A 25275-nucleotide genomic window follows, 5' to 3' on the forward strand; every position below is an offset into this window, starting at 1 on the left:
CTCACTGAGGGAATGTGAACGTACTAGAAATCCAGTGCAGAAGAACTGGGGCAGGAGAGCCAAGCTACTGAGCCCTTGTCCTTCCTGTATGAGGGCCCAGGTTGAATTCCAAATAAATAAAATTTATTTTATTTTACGCAAACTTTAAAAAATTAAAATCGTTTAAAAGCCACAAAGAGAAAAGAATGAGGTTGATGGGCCGGAGCAATACGACAATGGGTAGGGCACATGCAATGTATGTGGTCCAGCTGGATTCCATCCCCAGCATCCCATTGGTCCCCTGATCCCACCAGGAGTGACCCCTGAGCTCAGAGCCAGGAGTAAGCCCTGAGCAGTCAGGTGTGGCACAAAAACAAATAAAAGAACCAAGAAAAGAATAAGGTTGGAAAAAAGGCTTGAAAGCTATTGAAAGTAAAGCTTTACACTTGAAATATAGGGCACAGGTCCAAAATTATAGCACTGTAGCACTGTTGTCCCATTGTTCATTGATTTGTTCGAGCGGGCACCAGTAACCTCTCCATTGTGAGACTTGTTACTGTTTTTGGCATATCGAATATGCCATAGGTAGCTTGCCAGGCTCTGCCGTGTGGGCGGGATACTCTCGGTAGCTTGCCGGGCTCTCTGAGAGGGACAGAAGAATCGAACCTGCGTCAGCCACTTGCAAGGCAAATTTCCTACCCGCCGTGCTATGGCTCCAGTTTGTTTTACTGGTTTGTGAATGGTTTTTGAAATGAATATAAGTATTGATATGTTCTGTTTTAGACCTGACCCTTGACTGGACAGGTCCAAAACAAAGACTTATCAATACCTATCCTAGAATTGACATTCAGAATCCTGCAAGGCCCTCAGTCTTCCACTCTGACACTCCCCACCTGCAAACTGTAGCCCACTTACTTGTCTCCTATCAGAGCGGAAGTGGCAAGGCTTTCTCTAATCATCACTCTTAAAAGTCACTTCCCTGATCTGAGAGAGTAAATGCTTGCTTTGTGATTCATCAGCAAGCTTAAGTCACTACTTAATTTGGCCGCTGTTTGCTTGAAAGCAGTCACAGACAATATGAATGGGAATGAGGTTTCAATAGAGCTATAGTTACAAATACATCCCATTGGCTGGAGGGGGCTCTTTGATTCCTAGTTAGAATGCCATTTGATTCTTGTGTGTGACTAAGAGGCTAGGCCACGGTTTTATTTTATAAACCCCTGTTCTGAAATACATTTTTTTGATGTGGTTCTAACCCGTTTTCCAATGTTTTCCTCTCCACTTCATTTTTGCAGATCAGCCAGATGACAAGGGTTCTGACAAGGAAGAAGAAACAAAGAACGAACGAAAAACAAAAGTCCGACATCGATTTAGTGCAGAACAATTGCAAAAGTTAAAAGCAGAATTTACACAAAGCCCTTACCCTGATTATGAAACTAGAAAAAAATTGGCCAAACAATTCCACTGTGAAGCGTTTATAATTTATGTAAGTTCTAGATCTTACGGGTTTCCTTAGAAAGGGTGAATTTTATAAGAAGATAGTGGCATAAACACAATATGAAAAATAGACAAAGTCTTGTGAAGCATTATGATAGCATTTTTATCACAAAACTGTGCTTCAGGCTAGAGAATTAGTTCAAAGGGGTGGAGCGCACGATGATCCAATCCCTGGGATGACTGATGCCACATGGTGCCCCACCTACAGCTGGATCTGGCCCTGGTGACCCTCTCGATTGCTTGGGACAGCCCCTATTTTTCTCTTGTTTAATGTCTTTATTATATTATTGTAGCCGAATGGATATGTTAGCACACTAGTCAGGAGAGGTGGTTAGGACTGATAAGGGATTTTTTTTCAGTGGCCATATCCTGAGGTTCTGCAAGGGGGGGTGGGATGAAGAAAATGTGTGGCAGGGATCAAGTGAGCTCCGGTTCAGATCACCGGAGGGATGTGTTCCATCACTTGAGTTATCTCCCCCAGTAAGCGTCTTAGTACATTTTGGAGAGTAAGTGAAGTCAGAAATAGCCCCTAAGCACCACCAGGTGTGGCCCCCAAATAAAACAAAGTAGTGGGTGTGGTGTCAAGAAGTACGGGGTAGGAAGGGTGTCAGCACGATGGCAGCCTGGGGAAAGCAGCATCTGCAGGAACAATGTGTGGGAGGCACAGCTGGCCGTCCTGGCGGTTTGTCTCTGTGAACACGGGTGGCAAGACAGCAAGGCGGGACCAAGATTCCAAATGATCTTGTTTAATGCCAACCACGAGGGCCACTGTCGGCAGAAGTGCAGCTAGTGTAGAACGACCCCTTCCCACCGCACACCCGCCCCCACCCCAGTCCCTAACCACAGACCTGGTCCCGGAGCAAGTTTTTCTGTCAGAAAACACTACCACAAAAAAAGGCAGAAGAGGTCCCGGGATTTAGTAATGCACTGAAGAATATAATCAGTGTTTGGCAAAACGATTTTGTCTTTTCCTTTTAGACCTGGTTCCAGAACAAGAGAGCCAGACTTGCACTAGAAGAGAGACGCAGACTCTTCCTCAGGTGGAGACAGGAAAACAAGATGCCAGTGTCCCAGGACTCTCAGGCCAGACCTCCAGCTCCCAACTCCACCAAGATGCAGAGCGCCTCTCACCTCCAAGGGTCTCTCGTGAGTGGAGCTGCTTGTTCCCAGCAGGAGGGACCAGCACCTGGAGGCGTCATTGCAAATCAAACCAGCTTTGGGGTTTGCCAAAATGATAGAGGAAATGGGCCTTCTTCTGCCTATCCTTCCCCCGGTAGCAGCTCAGCCACACGTGTTCAGCGTCTCACACCATTTGTGCAGTATTTTGACGGAGAATGGGCAGGAGTAGAGGCAAGGCAGTTCACTGGACCCTTCCTTCCCCACTATGCTTCCTGCGCACAGATGGAACAGGAGGGACAGCAGCATTGTGGGGACCAGTGTCATCCTCAGCAGCCTCCCCATCCTCACGACCAAGGAGAAAGCACCTGGGAATACCATCAGGAGCAGATGCAGGGTCCTGGGAGCCTTGGGCACCCCTGGCCTTCCTATCAGAGGCAGCCACAGCAGGGCCGCTACCCTCAGGCCTCTGGAGAGACCCTGTCCCCTCCATTCTGGCCGACATCTCCCCAAGATGACACAGGTTACTGCAGCCTCTACAGCCAAAGCGATCACCAGCAAAACTCTCCGAGGAACCAGCCACAGCAAAGTTGGAGTGAGGGACCTGTATTTTAGTCTTATGAGAGAAGAACCAGTTTCCCCTGGATTGTTTATGCTAGTATTACTAAACATGGGCAGGCATGTGGCTCAGAGGGAGAGTATATGCTTTATAGGAGTAGTTTCATCCTGGCATCACCAACCCCCCAAAAAAGCTACCTTTTAAAAACTGGGGGGCTGGAGAAATAGTATAGCTGGTAAACCATTTTTCTGATACTCCAGATGGTCCCCAGAGAACTGCCAGAAATTATCTCTGAGCAAGGGGCCAGGAGTAAGCTCTGAGCACTGCCAATTGTAGCCCAAAATGAAAAATAACCTCCTCACTGTAGCATTGTCATCCCGTTGTTCATCGATTTGCTCGAGCGGGCACCAGTAATGTCTCCACTGTGAGACTTGTTACAACTTAAAAAGTAAAATACTGGGGCTGGAGATACTACAGTGGGTAGGGTGCTTGCCTTGCATGTGGGCTGACCGAGGTTCGATCTGTAGCATCCCAAACGACCTCAGAGCACTGCCCAGAGTAACTCCTGAGGCATTGCTGGGCTTGGACTAAAAACAAAAATTAAGACATAAAATTTTTTTAATTAATTTATTTTTAATTAGTGAATCACCATGAGGGTACAGTTACAGATTTATACATTTTCGTGCTCATGTTTCCCTCATACAATGTTCGAGAACCCATCCCTTCACCAGTGCCCATTCTCCACCACCAATAAACCCAGCATCCCTCCCACCCTCCAATCTCATCTCCCCACACCTCTGTGGCAGGGTATTCCCTTTTGTTCTCTCTCTCCTTTTGGGTGTTTTGGTTTGCAATAGGGGTATTGAGTGGCCATCGTGGTCAGTCTCTAGTCTACTTTCAGCATGCATCTCCCTTCCCACGCGAGATTTCCAACCACATTTTACTTGGTGTTCCCTTCTCTATCTGAGCTCCCTTTTCCCCAGAATGTGAGGCCAGCTTCCAAGCCATGGAGTCAACCTCCTGGTACTTATTTCTACTATTCTTGGGTGTTAGTCTCCTATTCTGTTATTTTATATTCCACAGATGAGTGCAATCTTTCTATGTCTCTCTCTGACTCATTTCACTTATCATATTTTCCATGTTGATCCACTTATATGCAAAGTTCATGACTTCATTTTTTCTAACAGCTGCATAGTATTCCATTGTATAGAATACATATAATATTTTATGAATAAAAAGTAAAAAAATTTTTTTTCTTTTTTTGCTTTTTGGGTCACACCTAATGATGCACAGGGGTCACTCCTGGCTCTGCACTCAGGAATTACCCCTGGCGGTGCTCAGGGGACCATATGGGATGCTGGGAATCGAACTTGGGTCGGCCACATACAAGGCAAATACCCTACCTGCTGTGCTATCGTTCCAGCCCCAGTAAAAATATTTTTTAAAAAAATCAAGTACTTGGACTTAAGCTAGGCTCCTCCAAGAGCAGTAGTTAAGGTATCTGAATGGAACTGATGGTTCCAGAACACAATAGTAGGGATGTGAGACAAAAAGCCCATGAAGGGCGCACTTGTAAATAAATTCTCTTGTCAGCCTCCCCCATTTCTCTCCTCACCTACTAGGGCCAACAATGTTTACTTATGCTGGGGATCTCAAAATGCTGGCATGGAAACCATTATCCCATTCAAGGAACAACTCTCAAATAATCAGTTGTATCCCTCCTTCTCGTCAGCAAGGAAGCTGGCTATGTGTCTTATAATTCATACAACCACCTGCAGTGGTGCCCCTGCCGGTGGCTGGACTGGTGAGTGGACGTGGTGCAGCACGCCATCTGGCACACCTGCTCTTCCCAGCTGCTCCTCTCCCCTGGGCTCTCAGATGCAGATCTTCTCATTGCTCCACTCATCAAAACTAGTTTCTTCCTAAAGGCCACTGGCTCTGAAATGGAACCTCTTTATTGTTTCTAATAAATGTCCATCTCTAAAAGGTTTTGTGAATTTAATAAGACACCTGCTGAAGATTTGTATACAAAATTTTATTTCCAGGAATGAAACAATACAACGAAGAAGAACATCAGCATTAGTTTAAGTCTAGCACAATCCTCAGCACAAAACTATCCTCAATAAATAAGAGTACATTACTACTAACCAAATAAGGCTATTCTTGAGACTTCTAAAGTTTTGTGTGATTTGCAGAACTACAGAGAAACATATATTACAGAAGTAACAGACAAATACTCCAAGAAAAGAACAGTCAAGAAGCAGGGATCCCAAATATTAAAGCTAAAGGAATAAGGAGTTTTCAAAGCAGAGCTCACTGGGATTTGAGAGTACTCAAGGTTTCGTTAACTTTCCCTATTCCCAGATTCTTAGTTTGGAAACCATTATAACCTAGAGAAGCTTCTGCAAATCTCAAGAGTCTTTATTCATGTACAAAAAAATCTATCTTCCTAATTTTCCTTTTGACTTTTTCACTAGCTCCTGTCACCAACAGAGGTGACACCGTTCCAGAAAAGGCTTACTACTATGTAAACCTGGCTTAGATCTATCCATTCACAAACACACTAATACTGCTAGAGAGAGCTCTAAGTGTATCAATTTCTTTTGTTATCTTGCTATACAATTCTGCTTGGGTACAAAACCTAACATTTCTACAGCAATGATAGCATTGGCCGAAAGACAAGGGTCAGCTCCAAAATAAGAATCTCTGAAGTTTGGGCAGGGATGTGGCTCAGTGGTAGAGTTATACGCTTTGCGCATGTGAGGCCCTGAGTTTGATAACCATCACACACACACACCAAAAAAAAAACCCTCTAAAGTTCAATAGCCACAGAAATCTTTTTCATTGCCTCATCTGCCACATAGTTTTCTTTATTCACAGTATTACAAATTATTTCTTTCGGAATTCAATTCTCCGAGCTACATTATGAGGACCAAATTTTTTGACCAATGCATTTCGAGTAACCTCATCATCTTTTTGTAAATCTAAGTCATCCTGTCGGGACCAAATGGGATACCCATCAGCCCTCTGACCGGATTCTAAAAAAGAGGAAGTAGCCTCCAGCTCACCGCTATTTTTCAGGAAAGCCTGTGTAACTGTTGATAGGTCCAAATTAAACTTTTCCATTAACTGTCGGATGATCTTAATAGCAGCCCCCACCTCAGGGGGAGAAACCTTTTCTTCTTCCTCTTCCTCCTCCTCCTCTGGCTGTGTTTCTGAGTCTTCTTCAGGAGGATCATCATCACACATTGTTATGTGTATTTCAAAATCAGGACTCTCCTCCACCTAGAAAAAGGAAGAAATTGGACCACTTCAGTTACTCAGCAGTATCTGATCTGTCCTAATTAGCCCACCTCCTTGACCTTTTCACTCCAATCAGCCTAGACTTCCTTTATGACCTCTCATATGTTATTTCCTACATTTACTTAAATCAGATGTATATACACATGATGGGGAAGATAGGAAGTGTATCTACAGGTGAGGAACATTTATGTGCCTGCACATGCATATATGTGTTTAACTATGGCATTACAAAAAAAGTGTTAAGACATACTGAATATGAAATATATATGCAAGGAATACACATACACAAGTGTACGTGTGTGCATAATGACTACAGTATTAAGTGTGACATCACTGAGATTATGTGAGTTCTGTAAGAATAGGAACTACATTTTATGTCAATGACAGTACATAAAACTAATTTAACACTGTATGAATATATTTGGACCTGGACACTACATTTAGGTACTGTACAAAGTATGATATGTGAAATGAGACCTGTTAAGTCATTTGAGAAGTATTTAGAACATTTAAAAGTTTATAGAAAATGAAAAAATTAACAATAAATCACATCACAAGTCAATAATCCATAAATCCTGCATTCCTTAATGTACCAATTACTGTCACTGTCATCCCGCTGCTCATCGATTTGCTCGAGTGGGAACCAGTAACGTCTCCATTTTGAGACTTGTTACTATTTTTGGCATATTGAATATGCCACTGGTAGCTTGCCAGGCTCTGCCGTGCAGGCAAGATACTCTCTGTAGCTTGCCCGGCTCTCTGAGAAAGGTGGAGGGCACCAATTACAAACACTTAAATAGTATTCCTTTTGAGATAGAGGCCTAATCAATTTTTCTTAGTATTAAAATAAGGTTGCATTTTCATGTGGAAATATCTGTAGTCAGTAGCTCTTCCCTGCCCTTCAGTGTGTAATTTGAATAAATGTGTCTATTTTCTGTGAAAAAAAATAAAGCAGCATTTGTAAGGTCCTTTTTTTTCTGGGACAAATAGACACGTATAATTGAGGATTTTTAAAAAATTTCTCATTATTGGGCTGAAGTGATAGTACAGCAGGTAGGGCATTTGCCTTGTGTGAAGCCAACCTGGGTTCAATTCCCAGCATCCCATATGGTGCTCCAAGCACCGCCAGGACTAATTCCTGAGCGCAGAACCAGGAATAACCCCTATGCATCGCTGGGTGTGACCCAAAAAGCAAAAAATAATAATAATAAAATTTCACATTATTCTGTAACTTCTGCCTTTCTCTATGATTATATATGGGATTCCAACAAAGCACTTGAGCTATTAGAAGCTAGACTGAATAGAGAATATGGAAAAGCTAAAAAATAGTTTCAAAAAAAGTTAAACTTGATGTAGCACAGCAAATTACTTTTAAAACATTACATTTGTTTCCCTTAAAGACATAAGAACATTTTCAAAAGATTAGTCCAGGGACCAGATAGATAGTATAGCACCTTACATTCAACCAACACTGGTTCAATCCCTGTACCACTTCTGTATGGTCAAGCACCACCTGGAGTAATCTCTGCAGCTTTGTATGGCCCAAAAACAGAAAAAAAAAAAAAGAGAGAGAGAGAGAAATCCAGGACTGGGGAGATAACTTCAAAGGGCTGTAGCACTACTGGGGAGAGGAGATTTAAAAAGAAAGAAAGAAAAACAGTTTTTCATTCCTTAACACTGAAAAAAAAATTAAAGAGGGCACTCCTCATACGCGAAATCTTTAAACTGTTGGAAAACAATTTTTCCCTTTTTTTTTTTTTTTTTGCTTTTTGGGTCACACCCGACAATGCACAGGGGTCACTCCTGGCTCTGCACTCAGGAATTACCTCTGGCGGTGCTCAGGAGCCCATATGGGATGCTGGGAATCGAACCCAGGCGTGCAAGGCAAATGCCCTACCCTTAAGTTGTTGTCCTGGAACTCAAAACTCCTGGAACTCAAAACTACATGCCCCAAGTCTAGATCAGTCCTGCTTTCTACGTTCCTTCTTCATCTTTAACCTCTCCCTTACCTCTCTGGGTTGGGTCTGAGGTGTTTGAAAGAGGAGACATAGAGACTGGCAGAAGTCATAGGCCAAAAACGGGAGACAGGTGATCAACTTCAAAGGAGAAAGAACTTTTTAAAAAGCACTGTTAACATACCACTATCTCCTCAAACTCCCTGGTGGCTTCCACAAGCATCTTTTTGACTGCTTCCTCATTCTCCTTGATGTCTTTCTTTGCAATAAATTCCTCTTCTGGCAAGTCTGGAGTTCTCTTGTTCTGTGGCTCTAATGAAGTGAACAGCACCAGATTGGAATTAGCCTCTTTTGCAGAAACCAAAAAGCACATTCTGTTAAGTTTGGGTGGTAACTGTGTCTGTTTTTATCTTTGATTAGATCAGAAAAAAAAATACTATTACAGACTTAGCTTTTGTTAAGGGAAAAATAAAGAGCAAAGGGGATAGGAATGTTTGTGCACACACACCCACACACACTATATATATATATACATATATATGTGTATATATATGTTCAATAATTTCTACTTGCCTCAAAGACATACTTTTCCTAGGTTGTTTTATTTTTTAAAACAAGTATTTGTGAAGTTAAAAGAACCAAGCACCCTCTTGGGGGGAATAAGAGAGTAGCAAAATACTCCTGCAAGTATTGGGAATCTAACAGAGGGGACGCCCAGATTCTGGCATGTAAAAGGAAACTTCCGTTTAAGTCATCTTTTCTGCTGTTTTCATTTTACAATTTAACACAACTGTGAAAGAAGCTGGGTTCTATGGGAAGCAGATCTGAAAGTAGGGGTGCCCCAAGGAACCGCTTGTTAAGAAAAGCAAACAGGTAGGTGGACAGAGAAGCTGAATTGTCCAAGTCTTCTTTTTCCAACTAAGCTTCTGCTAAAAACTGACTGCTAAGAAAGGTCTTCAGTTGACCCTACAGAGGCAGGTAAAGAAAGGCTTTATAACTATGTCTGATCACTGATGCTGGCCACCCTCAAATCACAGGTTAGGTGCTTCTTAGAGGTACAACCACAATGCACACAAAACAGCTACAAAAAAAAAAAGAGGGTCTCTGAAAGCTAAACATCCCCTTCCCCTTTGCTTTTTATTCCTTTTCCCTTAACAAAAGTTAACTGCTAAGTCTTAATAGTCAGTTGTATCGACTTTGATTTCCCTAAGCATCACCAATAGTCCTGGAGGTCTCCCAGACCCTTGGGGGTGGCCCTGGTCGTCCCTGGCACTGCAAGGCCAGAGCAGCACCACTTCCTTAGGTCCCAGCATTCAACCCAACAGTCCAGACCAAGAATTGCCAAGGAGGGCCCTTGAGCACCACTTGGAAGACCAGATATCTTCATCCCAGCCGCGGCTGCCCACACCCACCCTTTTGCCGGCAGAGAAAAGGCCCAGGATCACATCCCAAAGAATATACCAACACATCTTCCCAGGGAGACAGGTTCGGGCTGGTAACTGAGGCCTTCTCGGAATGAAGAAAGGAACTTAGCTCCTCAGACTTCCACTGTTACCAATTATGTGAAAGAGCCGCAGGGATAACGGGAAAGTGGAGGAGAGGCTTATCTCCTCAACCAACAGGGTCTCTGGGCTGCACCCCGAAGGCTTCTGCAGCACCAGTCGTCGTCCAAGCCCAGTCCTGACGTCCAGTTCCACTGAGCTAAACGCTCACTTCACCGGGAAGGTCCAGGGAGGGGCCCCAACCGACAAGACCCTGGAGGTCGGGGGTGGGGGGGTCCGGGGGGCCTCCCGCGGAGGAAGTCACAGCCTGCAGTGCTCAAGGGAACCATATGCAGTGCCGTGAGCAATGCGGGAACAAGCCCGGGTAGACTCCAGGCCAGGCGGCTTCTGAACCCCTCAGAGGACGTCCTTAAGCGGACACGCCCTCCCGCCGAAACCCGACTTCCAAAGCTCGCCCAGAACGCGGGAGAGGGGTGCTCAGGGGTGCTCCAGGCTGTGCTCCCGGCCCACAGGCAGGGGCAGGGCTGAAACCGGGGTCCTGGGTGGGCCCGACCCCGCCCCCACTGAGGCTGTACACAGCGACCCGGCCCCCTCCCAGGGCAGCAGGTGGGGCTGGCGGGGGCCAGAACCTTCCATCCCCTCTGCGCGCGCCTTTCCTCTCAGGACCAGCCCCCAGCCAGGGCTGGGTGTGAGCAGCAGGACGGGTCCTTGCGGGGGGCGCCCTCGCACCCCCCCCACACACACACACACTGGGGTCCGCAGAGGCTCCGGGGCGGCGGCCGCGGGCCTCACCCCCGCTGTCGGCCGCCTCGGGGTCCTGCTCGGCCTTGCGCTTGAGCTTCTGCGTGGCGGGGCTGACGGGCGCGTCGCCCAGCAGGTACTTGTGCTCGTGGCCGCGCAGGTGCTTGAGGTAGCGGTCGCGCAGCGCCTGCCAGGGGTGCGCCGTCAGCGCGCTCTTCTCCATGGCCTTCCAGAGCGCCGTGCCCGTGGCCGAGCCCGGCGAGCGCGCGTTCTCCTTCACGTACGTCAGGATGGCCACGTCGTCGGCGTCCGAGAAGGCCAGGCGGCCCGCGAGCGCCTCGGGCTCGGGCTCGGCCCTGGCGGCGGCCGCGGCGTCGGGGCCGGCGGCGCGCAGGCGGTAGGCCTCCAGCTCGAGCCTCTCGTTGCGCTCCACGCAGTCCAGGATGTACTGCGTGGAGATGAAGTCGCCCGTCGCCTCGGCGGCCGTCTCGCCCGGCTGCGCCAGCAGCACGGCGCCCGGCTCCTGCACCCGGCACACGGTGCCGCCGCCGTGCAGGATGAGCGTCGACAGGCGCCGCTTGGCCGGGCTGGGCCGCACGTAGAAGGACATGGACGAGCCATCCGGGTTCACGAACAGGGTCGAGGAGTGGGAAGGCCCGTTGGGGTCTTTGCCCAGCTCCAGCGCCTCGGCCATGGCCCGCCCCGAAAGAGAAGCCCACCCCCCGCGGCCAACGATCGTTCGCCTCAGGGAAGGCGACCAGCCGCTCCCCGCGCGCAGCCGGCGGAAGCCGTCCTCAGGCGCCCCGCCCCCAAGCAGCGCCTACGACGGCGCCTGCGCGATGCCGGCTCCGCCCCGGAAGAGGCGGGACTTCCTCCCGTGACCCCCGAATCCGGGGCGGGGCCGCGCGCCGTGGAAACTGCGGGCCGGACTTCATTCCTTTCAGGTCGGACCCGCGGGAAGATGGCAGCGGTGCAGGCGGAGGCGGCCAAAGTGGACGGCGGGGAGCCCAAGCTGAGCAAAAAGTAGGTGTCGCGGCGGGTCACGGAGGCCCCGGGGGACCGAGCGGGAGCGCGCGGAAGCGTCTCTGCGGCTCAGTCCGGCGCGGCTGGTGTCGGAGGCCGGCCTGAGAGACTCGTGGGTCTGGACACGCCGCGATCAGGGAGCCGCTGCGCCCCGGAACTACAGCCCCCAGGGTGCCCCGGGCTCCCAAGGGTGCTCCCGGGAGCCGCGTGCCGGGGGCCCAGGACCCCCGAGCCCTTCCCGAGGGAGACGACGGAGGGTGGTGGAGGAGGGGGCCCTGGGGAGCAAAGCGAAACTCAACTCTTTCCCTGTCCTCCTCGGGATCAGCGTCCCGAGAAGGAAGGCGGGAGAAACGCTCCGATTTCCACCCGTAGGGTCGGCGCTGCCGGCTCCGAGTGCCCCGACCCGGGGGGGAGATTCGGGGACGGCGGGTGGCCGGGTTTGAGGGCACAGCCCGCGGGGGATGGGCGCAGAGCAGCCTCTCTCCTCACCTCAGCGCCCGCATATGGTAGGGGGAGGGTGGTTGTCATTTGCAAATTGCGGCGCCGCCGGGACCACCCCGTGCTTACCGATTTCTAACTCTTGGCCCGTAATTGGCGTCTGCTAGGGCAGGGACGGACTTCGGGGGAGTTTGGGCGCCGGGCGGTCATCTCGGGGGTCCGCGCAAACGTTACGGAGCCGGGGTTCGGAGGCCGGGATCCAAGAGGCGAGCTTGGTTCCCGTGCTAAGCGTGGGGCCCCTAGGAGAGCCCCGTGGGCGAGCGGTTGCCTTGCAGGGGCCGACCCAGGTTCCATCCCAGGCCCCGCACTGCCTTCTAACCCCCCGGGCGCCGCCCAAAATGATCCCTAAGCACCCTGCCCAGAATAAGCCTCGGAGCCCCCAGGTGTGGGTGGGGCGGGGGGAGTTGAGTCTCCCGTTGGCGTTTCAGAGGAGTGTATTAAAGGCATCAGTCCTGTGGCTGTGTTACTTGGCCATACCCTTTAATACCACCCCACACCCTTTAATACTACCTTCCCTGAGGCACCGAGCACAGGCCTTGGTTGCAGGGAGTGTTTCTCAGCCCTGGGGGGGTGGCCGGGCATAGCTAGTAGAATCTCGGGGTCCCCCGGGAGAAGTGGGTTCCACACAGAACTGCTGACTTGGTGCACTAGGGTTCTGTCCTCTTGTGGACTCTCCCATCCTCTGCTGACTAAATGATTAAGGGGTGCAGAGAGGTAGCCAAAGGGGTCCGAGTTGTGCGCCCTGCGCTGCCTGCATCTGCGGGAAGCGCCTGTTTTTTTTTGGTTTTTGTTTTGTTTTGCCCTCTAGGTTTATGAGATAGATATTCCAGAAAAGGGAAGTGACCTAATTTACAGCTTTATAGTAGCTCAATATATCACTCCTGGGGGAAACTCCTATTTAAAAAAAAAAAAAATTTTTTTTTCCTCTACGGGTTTATGAGATAGATATTCCAGAAAAGGGAAGTGACCTAATCTACAGCTCGATAGTAGCTCAGTATATCACTCCCCTGTGCGTAGGGGTTTCCGCTTTGGGGAAAGAAGTTGACCGAGACTTTTAATCTCTTACATCAGTCATTAAGTTTTAGGGTTGTAAATTGCAGGTGAGTCCTAAACAAGTTCCTACTTCCTGAATTTTATTAAATTACAGCCACCACAGTTCTTTGGTGGGGGCACACTTGACAGTGGTCCCCTGAGCTCAGGGGACCACATGGGATGCTAGAGATCAAACCCAGGTCGTCCTTGTGCAAGGCAGATTCCTACCCCCTGGACTATCTCTCTGACCCCGACCCATAGCTACTGCTCTTAAAGGCCTAGAGCCCATCTCTGGCAGTGCTTATGGTCCCCTGAGCACTCCCCGGGAGATCTCTGAGAATGGAGCCTCCAGCACAGCGGGGTGTGGCCCTCAAATAGAAGATGCTGGTGGTATTGTATGTTCTTCTGGTGGCTGGGGTAATATATTTTTTGTATAATTAACTTTTCCTTCTACTTGGGGTTACTCCCAAAGATACTTGGACCCCCATGGTGTTCAAAGGCCAGAAGCGCTACTCCCAGTTTGGGGGAGGGGCAGGGCACACTTTCCTTTGCCAGCTTTGTGACCTAGTACTTCATCTTGAGAGAATGTCATGGTAGGAAGTGAGAGCTGCCTGTTTCCCCCTTCCCTAGTCACCGTCCTGGCTGCTCCTGCAGTGACTGAGCTGTCACGGCCTGGCTGTAGGGCTGGAAGACTTGGTTGTGATGCTTGCTGGGGATTGCATGCTTTTTGTTTGGGGACCACACCCGGCGGTGCTTAGAGGTTACTCCTCGCTCTACACTCAGCAGTTACTCCTGTTGGTGTTCAGGGGACCATATGGGATGCTGCGTGTAAGACAAATGCCCTACCCACTCCCACTATTACTCCAGCCCCAGTTACACACTCTTAACTGTAGCGATTGTACCACTGCCTGCCAGTTGTGACCCACTTTCTAAACTGCAGCGCTCACACTGCTGGCTTGCAGTGGCCAGATTGCTGGGGGTCCCCCACAGCCGAGCTGCTGGGACTGCAGTCGAGCCAAGCAGCCAGTGCTTGATGCTGAGCCGTCCCTTCCCCGCCCTTCTGTTTGGGTGAGGCTGCGCCAGCCCTTACACATGGGAAGCGGGGCCTCGCCTGAGCTCTTGGCAGGAGCAGCACTGAGCAGCGTGTGAGGGAGTTACAGGATTGAAGTCAGTCGGGCTCTTAAGTGGGACTCTGAGGGGTTGTGCTGGGCCCCCCACCCCCACCAAGTCAGGAGGGCAGGCAGGCGCGCGGGTGGGTATACTGCACCGGGCACCCCGTCTCACACGACGTCTCTGTTTCCTGTTAGGTGGTGGTAATTAGCTCCAGGGTGTTCTGCCATGTTGACGCAAGCGGCTGTCAGGCTTGTTAGGGGGTCCCTGCGCCAACCCTCCTGGGCACAGTGGGGGCAGAGGGAGCTGCGACTGTGTCAACTTGCTCCTTTCACAGCGAGTCACAAGGACAAGCCACTTTCTGATAAAAGAAGGTTGGTGCCTGTTACCTTCTTCCTTGCTGTGGGAGCGAAAGCCTTTCCCTTCCTTAGTTCTCAGGTGTTAGGCTCAGCCTCCGTGCTTGCTGAGAAGGAAATAGCCTTTCTCCACTTCCGCGTTTCAAATTCTCCTTCTCCAGATTCTGGAGATGACTTTGTGGACCTTATTCTAGGACAGTAAAACCCTTCTATGATTAAGAGATTGTTTTGTTTTGGGGGTGGGAGGGAGGCACAGCCAGCTTCCTTAAGGTTTACTCCTGGCTTTCTTCTTAGAGGTCACTCCTGGTGGACTCACAGACCGTCTGGGTAACAGGGATCAAACCCAGGTCAGCCACTTGCAAGGCAAGTGTCCTACTAGATGTATTTTTGCTCTGGCCCCGATAAGGAATTCTTAGTATGGGCTGTTTTCCTTTTTCTGGCTTCCTGGAATCTAGTCTAAGGTCTTTCCCTAGGATTTTTTATTCTTCCTTTTGCTTTATTCTAGTTGAATGGAGACTAGGGCTATTATCTGTTGACATCCCAGTGACTGACATCCAGCATGACGGCCTCATTCTTTTGGGGATGTCTGTTCACCACTGCCACAAAACAGATGTTACCTAATCTTCTTACTTCTCAGAGAAACCCTCCATTTGTTTTCTGTAAAGATGATTTCAGATCCAAGCTTTAAAACTCTAAATTTGTTGAGAAATTAAAATGGTACCCTAAAGAGACCGTATGCAGGCAGGGCTGGGCCTTTGGCCATGGTTCTATTATCCAGGTCTGTTTCTGGGTTCAGACACAAGGCATACCATTTATCCCCATCACTTCAATTTTTTAATCTTAAGTCACAAATAACAAGTTTGGAAAGCAAAGAATTTCATCAGAAATATATCCAAATCTGTCAGATTTCAATCCTGGTGCGGATGGAGAGGGCAGTGAGGAGAGCCAGACGCTGAGCAGGCTGTGGTGTGTGCTCTGTGCTCGGGCTCATCTGACCACTCCCCGTGGTCCCCAGAGCACCACCATACCCGAAGCAGCTCCGGAGAAGTGTGTCACCCCCCAGCCCACCCCCAAACAAGAAAGACAGTGATAGTACTTACACTAGTTCCTGTTCGCACACCTACCAAATGTCAGGGCCAGGAACGTTCCTTTACCTTGTCTCGGTCTTCACAGCAGCACGGGAAAGGGGAGGAGTAATGGGAGTATCATTACTCCCATCTTACAGACCGGAAGCTTAGCTGTTTGCCTGGGGCCACATAACTGGTGGTGGGGGTAATCAGACATCCAGATTCCGGAGATGGCATCTCTCCCCCGTCCAGTGCCACGTGTAGTTCTGCCCGTTTCATTGTCAGGTTGGGGCTTTACGTGGGGAGGCCAGATTAGGGACAGGTTGTCAGTGGTGTCTCGGGCTCAGGCGCCCTTTGCCCCAGCTCCCCCTGACTGATTCCTAGGGGGGCGGGGGGAGGGCAGTGGGAGGCAGGGCTGCTGCAGCCAAGGCTGAGCGCCCTGCGCACAGAAGCTGGCCTTGCTGGTTTCTGGGATAACCCATTTTCCCATTTTTCTATTTTAAATGTAAACTAGTAGAGGATTTTCTTTGTCCTGGTGCAGTCTAATTTTAGTTGGGATCTAATGCCAAGAATCACGGACCAAAATAGAGACTTAAGTCTTTCACTCCTTAGTTCTAAGCTTACTCTCCCCCATCCCCCCTCCCCACTGCTTTTGCCTCTTAGTGACTAAGAGACCCGAAAGGGAGGTGTTGGGGTGGAGGCGGGAGCTACAGAACGAGGAACAGCGTTGCCCCAGGCTGATCACATGTGTGGGAAGTGGCTGTGGGATAAATTGTACTAGAGAGCTTTGAGGCAAACCTCATGCTAAACATTTTTCTCTTCCCAACAGTGAGCTAAAGCGCCGCTTGAAAGCCGAGAAGAAAGTAGCGGAGAAGGAGGCCAAGCAGAAGGAGCTCAGTGAGAAGCAGCTGGGCCAGGCCACGGCTGCGGCCACCAACCACACCACTGACAATGGTGTGGGCGCTGAGGAGGAGACCCTGGACCCCAACGTGAGTCCCGGGACCCCCACTGGTAGCTGAGGCTCTGGGAATCTTATGATGAGGCTTCTAGTCCTTTCCGTGGGACCAGAGACCAAGAAGAAAAGTAGGAACTGGGACAGACAGTGGGCCGAGGCCCTGCAGAGGGACAGATGTGGGCTCGCCACTCCATCGGGCTAGTCAGCGGACCCTGAACTCCGGGCGGTACTGGGAGAATCGTGTGCTCCAGCCTCTTCTTCCTGGGCCTCCAGCAGGCCCAGAGAAGGTGATTCACCTTAGAGATTTGCGCTGTTCCCCAAGACAGATCCTCCCTTGCGCCCCACGTCATCCACCCTCTTGATAAATAATTCTGTGGGAGCACGGCCATATTTGTTTACTTGCACTGAGGCATCCACACTACAGCTGCAAATGTGCGTCATTTCTTAGTGGTTACATCAGAAAAACTTGGCTCAATGCTACCCTAGAATATTCCTTTTTACCTGGGCCTGCCGGATATGGTGAGTGTGTGGCCAGTGATTGGAGAGATGAACAGTGATTGCCATGCTAATGAGTCCACAAAGCTGGTCAACAAAGCCACATACCCGATTGTCCTTAGCTTGGACAGAAACCCAATTTGTTTTGGTTAAAAGCAGCCACCCTGCATATTTGAAGGGAAACGCCCACTCCATAATTAATCCTGTGATTACAGTGATCTAGAGGGCTTAGTTTAAAAACTTAGTAGAGGGGGCTGGAGAGATAGTAGTGGTTGCTATCTTTTGTACGATCATTTGTCTTGCACACAGCCGAAAGTACCTGCATAGTATGCAACTGACTTGGGTTTGACCCCTGGGATATATGATCCCCTTAGCACTGCTGGGTTTGGCCCAAAAGACAAAATTCAGTCAGATAAACAGAATATTCTGTTCGGGGGTCCCTGGTTTGCCAGCATCCAGCTTCTCCAAAGTGGTGTTTGTTCTTTTCAGCAATACTACAAGATCCGCAGTCAAGCAGTCCACCAACTGAAGGTCAGTGGGGAAGACCCTTACCCACACAAGTTCCATGTAGATGTCTCGCTCACTCACTTCATCCAGGAATACAGTCACCTGCAGCCTGGAGACCACCTGACAGACATCACTTTGAGGGTGGCAGGTAGGAAATCTGCTGCGTTCCGCGCGCTGGGGTGGCAGGCCTCTGGACGGGCACACAGGAATGCCAGTCTGGTGTCGTTTGCTCTCAAGTAACCTATTACAGTTACTTTCCTGGGACTGAGCCAGAATACCTGTCTAGAGAAAGTCTAGCAGGCAGTGGCATTCCTCGCAATGTTTAGAGAAGGGGGGATTTTCTGGGGTGAACTCCAAGCCTAATGCCAAGGCCCCAGGTTCTCAGATATTCCAAACTGTAGCTTTAGAATGGTTTGCTAGGGGCCAGAGCAATAGTACGGTGGGGAGGGCATTTGCTCTGCACCTGACCGACCCAGTTCAATCTCTGGCATCTCGTATAGTCCCTGGAGCACCATCAGGAGTAATCCCTGAGCATTGCCGGATGTGGTTCCCCCAAACCAACCCCCACACACAGGAAAAATGTTTTGCTATAGATTAGTTGTAGATCATCCTCATTTAGAATTTAATATCCTGTGTGTTATCGTCTATTTTTAAAATATTAAATGTTACCCTTATTGCATCTCCCCACCCCAGGTAATGAAACTATTAGCTGTAGAAATGTGAGCACATCCAGGGGCCAGAGAGATGGCTGACAGGTGCAGGGGACCTGAGATGGGTCCATGGCACTGCCTGCTCTCCCGTGTATCACTGACCCGCTACTGCCTCCCTGTCCCTGTACTTGAGTTTCAGTTTTATCTTCCTCGTCACCCTAAGGCCTTTTCTCCTTGTCATTTTTCCATATGTCACTTCATTTTATTGTCAGTTTGAGTCCTTGAGTATGTTCATGGCATTGGCATGGCTCTTCACTCTCAGCTGTGCCTGGGGCTTACACTTCACTCCATGCCCGTGTCCAAACCCGAATACCAGGCCACACAGCAGGCAAGCTCCTTATTTGCTGCGGTCCTGTCTGGCCTCTGCTTTCTATTTTCATATGAGAGGTCAGGAAGATGCTGAAGTTGCTGTCGCCTCTGTACCCCCATCTTTCAGGAGTCCAGGGAGGCCTTTGATAGGGGACACACAGAGCAGTGCTGGGAGACTGAAGACAGCTGGCCCCCAGTAGACAGCTCTAAAGCCCGAACTTCCTGACAGCTTCAGTTTGGTTGTTGTGAAAGAACGGCAGGACTTGGCATGCTTGTTATGCCCTGAGGAAAGCCCTCAAGGGAGGCTTTTTGACAACGACACCGTGAAATGACCTCTGATTCTACCAGTATTTTTGCTCTTCTTTTTCTAGGTAGAATCCATGCGAAAAGAGCTTCCGGGGGAAAGCTCATCTTCTATGACCTTCGAGGAGAGGGGGTGAAATTGCAAGTCATGGCCAACTCCAGGTATTCACACAGCAGCCAGTTTAGGCATCTTAGGCTGACGCAAAGCAGCAGAGTCGGGGAGAAAGACCAGGCTGGCTACTCCTGTGGTACTAAGAGTTCAGGAGCAAAGGAGGGAGGTGGTGAGGTAAGAGTCTTAGCTATCCTGGGTCAGGTAGCAGCTAAACATGAAAGGTGATAAGCTTTGCATGTAGGTGCCCGTTTCACTCCCTGGCACTGCCAGGTGTGGTCCAAAAATAAAGAGGTAATACAGCTCACGTTCACTTGACTGGTTTTAAAGAATGTTCCATGGTTGGCATTAATTTGGAATAACTTGGAATTCCAAATTTGTAATGACATTCTCCTTTCACTCAGGAATTATAAATCAGAAGAAGAATTTGTTCGTATCAACAACAAGCTTCGTCGGGGAGACATAATTGGAGTTCAGGGGAACCCTGGGAAAACCAAGAAGGGCGAGCTGAGCATCATCCCGTACGAGATCACTCTGCTGTCGCCTTGCTTGCACATGTTGCCGCATCTTCACTTTGGCCTCAAAGACAAGGTAAGCGCTGGGAGCCCGTAGCTCTGGCGGATATGATAGAGTCCTCTCTGCCAGCGCGCTCTCTCCATCTGCTGCTTTCCTCGTAGGAAACCCGGTATCGACAGAGGTACTTGGACCTGATCCTGAATGACTTCGTGAGGCAGAAGTTTATCATCCGCTCCAAGATCATCACGTATATAAGAAGTTTCTTGGATGAGTTGGGATTCCTAGAGGTGGGGGCGTGAGTTGCGTGCTCATGAGATGCTTCCCTGCCTGCCCCGTCCACGGCACAGCTCGTGTCATTGTCCTTCCGGCTCCGGGACCAGGTCCCCTGTCAGGGTCTCTGTCCAGCCTGGTTCCCTGGCTAGGAAGGCAGGAACTGATGGATAGGCTAGAGGGCCGTCCCAGTATCGTATCAGATCATTTGGGAATTTTGTAGGGTTTTGGTTTTTTAAGTGTACTTGTGTTACAGGAATTTTTTTTTTCTGTTTTTGCTTTAATGAAAGACGGTCACTCAGGATGAAACTGCCACACACGTTGAGTACGTTCTGGAGCCTTTTGCTCAAGTGTGTTTCATGAGAGTCCTTTCTAAGGCTGCCAAGTTTATTTTCTCTCTTGATATGCAGGCTGCTGTATAGAAGAGATTTCTAGGAAGTAAAGTGATTTAGTCAAAGGGAATAAAACTTCAACAGTACTATAGACTGAACTCTATTAAGAACGAGTACCCTATTCCATTTATAATAGCATCTAGAGCTTGTAAAAGCTTTCAGCATTATGTTAATGCCATATTAATGAAATCAAGACGCTAGGAAGTCAAGATATTTACATCTTTCTTTTACTCCTCACACATTGGTACGAACTTAACTTTCACTTGGGAGTATAACAGGCTTAGATTGTCACATGCACTGATCTGTCCCCAGGCTTCTGGTAAGGGCCTCTGTGAACCAGTCTCTCCCCTGGTAGATCGAAACGCCCATGATGAACATCATCCCAGGAGGAGCTGTGGCCAAGCCTTTCATCACCTACCACAATGAGCTGGACATGAATCTGTACATGAGAATTGCTCCAGAACTCTACCATAAGGTAATAAAAAGACGCTGTTTTCCTAGAAGAGCAGAAGCTGGAAGCATTGGCGGGGCAGCCGATCTCCAAGAGAGGAGGGTCAGGGTGTCAGTGTGGGCACATTAGCGGGAGAAATTTGAACTTGACAGGCTTGTATGTTGAATGCTTCTAGATCTTCTCTACAAGGTCCATAAAAACATTGCAGGCCAGAAGGCAAGAGAATCTTCTTTCCTGGGGCACAGACCCTCTGACCGCTATCGGTTTGCTTGCTTTGGCACCCATCATATTCAGAAGTTTGTAGTCTTCAAGCTGTGAAATTTGGATTCCATCTGACATTGAGTTTTTTGTAGAAGAGCTTAACCTCTGGAAATTGAACATAAATCCCTTGAAATAAAATTCTTAGTTGCAGACAACAGGACCTACTAAAACTAGTTTGAGCAACAGAAAAACTGTAAAGAAGTTCCTTTGGAGCTTAATCTCCAGGAGGAGCAGGCTCGGGTTTGATCGCACAGTGTTCACGATCCCACCTGTTCCCACTGCGTGTCACCCGGCACGAGCCCCACTCACACCATTGCTCCATCGTATTCAGTCTGATAGCAAACAGTTTCCAACTCGCCCTCCACTTAGTCTGACAGCTAAAAACCTCTCACCCCTTTGCCAGGTGAGTTCTCTGGCACTTGCATCTGAGTAGTTTCTTGTTGAAGTCTCACGGGGGTATGTGCACCTGAACCCCCAAGTGGCTTCTTGCAGGCTTCTCCTCACATCGGCCAGAGAGAATGATGACTCACCGAAGCTCCTAAACAAGGCGCTGGGCGTCTTGGTAGACAGGCACGCGCAGCTGAGCTTTCAACACCAGGTTCCAGCCTAGGTAGACGTTTGTCGCAAGGCCGGGAGGCTTGGCGGAGTGACTCTGGCCATGTGTTATAGATGCTGGTGGTTGGTGGCATCGACCGGGTTTATGAGATCGGACGTCAGTTCCGGAATGAAGGCATCGACTTGACACACAATCCTGAGTTCACCACGTGTGAGTTCTACATGGCCTATGCCGACTACCACGACCTCATGGAGATCACGGAGAAGATGGTTTCAGGTGAGCCGCGACTCTTGGCCGTCTGAGGCTGTGCCAGCTTGCAGGGGCCATGCTGGGCCTCTCACCACCAGATCCTTTCTCAGGGATGGTGAAGCACATAACGGGCAGCTACAAGGTCATCTACCATCCGGACGGCCCCGAGGGCCAGGCCTGTGAGATAGACTTCACCCCGCCCTTCCGGAGAATCAGCATGGTCGAAGAGCTGGAGAAGGCCCTGGGCATGAAGCTGCCGGAAACGAAACTGTTTGACACTGAAGGTAGAGGGACGCGCGGGCCTGTCTCTCCCGGTCTTGCCCTAACCTGGGTGTGGGCGAGGTCCCCCCACACCTTCTCTTACGGACTTCCTGGGGCTGGGTACCGCCTGCCATCCTAACCTGTGTGTTTGTGCCACAGAGACTCGCAAGATCCTGGATGACATCTGTGTGGCCAAAGAGGTGGAGTGCCCGCCACCTCGCACCACGGCCAGACTCCTAGATAAGGTGAAGGGCTCGGCCCTCCGCGGGTACCCAGCCCCTGCACCCCCTAAATAACCTCAACCCTGAAAAACCACTTTCTAGGGTTTCCTACAGACTGAAGCAGGATAATTGCCAAGCTCTGCGCCCCTGCGGTGCTGGGCTCTGTCATATAGTCCCGGTGGTGGCTTCTTAATTGTCCCCTGGCTCAGGGAAAAGCTGACCCTCCGGTGTGGGGGATCGCCGAGGCCACTCCTCCACAGGCTGGGCGGGTCACCGTGCCTTTCAGGTGGCTAACTCGACTTGCTTTCCCCCTCAGCTGGTTGGGGAGTTTCTGGAAGTGACCTGCATCAACCCGACGTTCATCTGTGACCACCCGCAAATAATGAGCCCTTTGGCCAAGTGGTAAGACGAAGCGTGGCACTTCCTGCCGCGTGAGCCCCTTGTTACTGGGGTTGGGGGGCTCAGTAGCAGAGCACTTGCCTTACGTGTGTGAGGCCCTGGGTTCGAGTCCCTGCACCGGAGAAGACACTCATTCTCAGGGCACGTTGGGCCGTGTCTCCGCCCTGTGTCATGTGGCTAAGGGAACTGGAAGAGGCTTTTATTTTCCCCCCCTCCCCTTCTTGCCTTCTTGTTTTGGGTTTTTTGTGTTTTTTGGGGGGAAAGATTGGCTTTCTGGGTCACACCAGTGATGCTCAGGGGTTACTCCTGGCGTGCTTGGGGGACCACGTGGGATACCAGGGATCAAACCCAGGGCGGCAACGTGCAAAGCTAATGCTCGACCCTGTGTGTTATCCCCACGGCTCCTCTCACACTTTGATTGGTTGGTTTTGGGTTTGGGATCCCTCCTGGCAGGGCTCTGGGCACCATACAGGGCACCAGAGATCAAATCTGGGTCAGCTGCAAAGCAGGCACCGTCCCTGCTGTGCTCTCGCTAGCGCTTCCTTGAAGGGCGGCAGCTGGCTTCCCCGAGGAACAAACCTGGGCACAGCTGCTGCTCTTGGCCAGAGCCAGAGTCCGAGTCCGTGGGGGGAGGGGGGGCTCGAGGTGGCTGTGGGCACCTGAGCCACGTGCCCCGGTCGTCACACTGCCGGCGGGTTGGTGCAAGGACAGTAACTCCTGCACCTCTGACCAGGTGCTGACGGGCACGTGGCCTCAGGTTACACGAGCGACCTTCCTGTCAGCTCAGGAGCTGCAGGTGCCGTTCAGTGAGGGAGCCTGTGTGTTCAGCCTCCCCTTTGGTCTCCTGCCCCCAGGCATCGTTCCAAAGAGGGCCTGACAGAGCGCTTTGAGCTGTTCGTCATGAAGAAGGAAATATGCAATGCCTACACCGAGCTCAATGACCCCGTGCGGCAGCGGCAGCTCTTTGAGGAACAGGCCAAGGTGAGAGAGAATCTGAGCAAACGCAGCGTTCATCAGCGCGCCTGGGAAGTGTGACTTCCCAGGGGTGAAGGGCGAAGCCCCGGCCTCAGTGGAGAAGTCAGACCTCAAGCAGAGACCAGCTAATTACGCTGGCCTAGCGAGCATCATTTTTCTTAGATGGTACATTTAGCCGTGTGGCTGGGGGTGAGAAGCCAATCAAGATTCATACACCCGACTTTTCCCCTTCGGCCTGGCTTCCTGCACTGTTTCTGCCGTTGCTGGGTGTCTGAGGAAATGAGGACTCTTGGGCGGCCTGGAAATCAGCCTCCCTGAGTGCTCAGCGCCCCTGGCCGCGGAGGTGTTTCATGGAGGGTTCTCAGGCATTTCTGTGCAATCTTAATCTCCAGGTCTTGGGGAGATGACTCCATCTGGAGGTGCTCAGAAACCAATTCCCCATGAAATCTGGGTGTTCCAAGCATCCCCAGATGGGTTACCCCTGAGTTTCTTAGGATAGACATGGAGAAATGGCGCAGCCTGGCTCCGTGTCCCCATTTTTGGATCCACTCCCGTAGGCCAAGGCAGCTGGTGACGACGAGGCCATGTTCATCGATGAGAACTTCTGCACTGCCCTGGAGTACGGGCTGCCGCCCACGGCCGGCTGGGGCATGGGCATCGACCGCGTCACCATGTTCCTCACGGACTCCAACAACATCAAGGTAGCGGGGTCCCCACAGCGTCCACCACCCTGATGAGTCCTGTGGAGGAGGCTGGACACGGCGGCCAGTGAAAGTGTTTGGGAGGAAGGAGGAGTGGGCAGACCCGGGGTTTAAGCCCACCCCCTGAGGGTAAGGGCTGATGGGGAAATCAGACTCGGAGAGAAATGCGGGGCCAGAGGCACATTAGTTCTCCATCTTCTCATCGTGAGAGGCCCTCAGTTGGGCTAACTCAAAGGGCCCATGGACACATTTTGTGCACTGGAGGCCCAGGTTCGATGCCTACATCATACTGACCCCTAGGAGCACCGGTGTGGCCCCAGCTCTGAGAATGCATCTGTGCTTTCGGCGGGGTGCACAGAACTCTGGTGCTAGCACTACTCCGAGGGCAAAGAATGGAGGATAGTTGGGAAAGACAGAGCTGAGCTTTCGACTTCAAACTATTTCTCTCCTATAGGAAGTACTTCTGTTTCCCGCCATGAAACCAGAAGACAAGAAGGAAAACGTAGCAGCCTCTGACGCCGTGGAAAGCACAGCAACTGGCACTTCTGTCTAGAAAATTAAAACTACAAATTCTTTAACTCGGGTGTCTTTGCATTTCTGCAGGAGGTCAATCAAAGACCACCAGGGAATTCTTGCATATTACTACCCACTTGACTATCTCATTTAGATCAGTTCCAGCAGAGAGATAGAGGAATTCATTGGAATGTCAGCTGTTTGTCTTCTCACACTGCTGGCATGATAAATGTTTAGGGTGAGACCACTTCAACGAACTTAGACATTAATACCTGCTCCGTGCTGGGCTTTGTTCTAAGGGAATCCGTGAAAAGACGTATTGTGGGAGGATTACATGCTAATTAAGTAGGATAATATGGTAGGTGCTGTTTTGAGAAAGAGATG

The 25275-nt window shown here is 50.2% G+C and overlaps 3 protein-coding genes across 4 annotated transcripts; 2 read left to right on the top strand and 1 right to left on the bottom strand.

The window, feature by feature from the left end:
• The first annotated feature begins 215 nt into the window (after positions 1–215).
• LOC129406778 (cytoplasmic polyadenylated homeobox-like protein 2) lies at positions 216–2804 on the top strand. The gene is made up of 4 exons (XM_055145589.1): positions 216–219; positions 1275–1465; positions 2455–2622; positions 2754–2804. The coding sequence occupies exons 1-4, from the start codon at positions 216–218 to the stop codon at positions 2802–2804; spliced, it is 414 nt and encodes a 137-aa protein (XP_055001564.1).
• A 2361-nt stretch (positions 2805–5165) lies between these two features.
• Positions 5166–11469, bottom strand: TERF2IP (TERF2 interacting protein). Its single transcript, XM_004600514.2, has 3 exons — positions 10704–11469; positions 8594–8721; positions 5166–6436 (listed from the first exon to the last, which is right to left on the bottom strand). The coding sequence occupies exons 1-3, from the start codon at positions 11344–11346 to the stop codon at positions 6041–6043; spliced, it is 1167 nt and encodes a 388-aa protein (XP_004600571.1). The 5' UTR covers positions 11347–11469; the 3' UTR covers positions 5166–6040.
• Positions 11470–11516: 47 nt separating this feature from the next.
• On the top strand, positions 11517–24956 carry KARS1 (lysyl-tRNA synthetase 1). Of its 2 annotated transcripts, XM_004600515.2 has the most exons (15): positions 11518–11675; positions 14513–14689; positions 16568–16727; positions 17678–17843; positions 19086–19179; positions 19531–19717; positions 19804–19929; positions 20660–20779; positions 21686–21848; positions 21932–22105; positions 22242–22327; positions 22620–22705; positions 23557–23683; positions 24235–24378; positions 24833–24956. In XM_004600515.2, the coding sequence occupies exons 2-15, from the start codon at positions 14544–14546 to the stop codon at positions 24929–24931; spliced, it is 1878 nt and encodes a 625-aa protein (XP_004600572.2). In that variant the 5' UTR covers positions 11518–11675; positions 14513–14543; the 3' UTR covers positions 24932–24956. The 2 variants fall into 2 exon arrangements, with proteins under 2 accessions (XP_004600573.2, XP_004600572.2); XM_004600516.2 differs by lacking the exon at positions 14513–14689 and having other exon boundaries at positions 11517–11675.
• The last annotated feature ends 319 nt before the right edge of the window (positions 24957–25275 follow it).

The sequence above is a fragment of the Sorex araneus genome, chromosome 8 (genome assembly GCF_027595985.1).
Source record: "Sorex araneus isolate mSorAra2 chromosome 8, mSorAra2.pri, whole genome shotgun sequence".
Classification (NCBI taxonomy): Eukaryota; Metazoa; Chordata; class Mammalia; order Eulipotyphla; family Soricidae; genus Sorex; species Sorex araneus.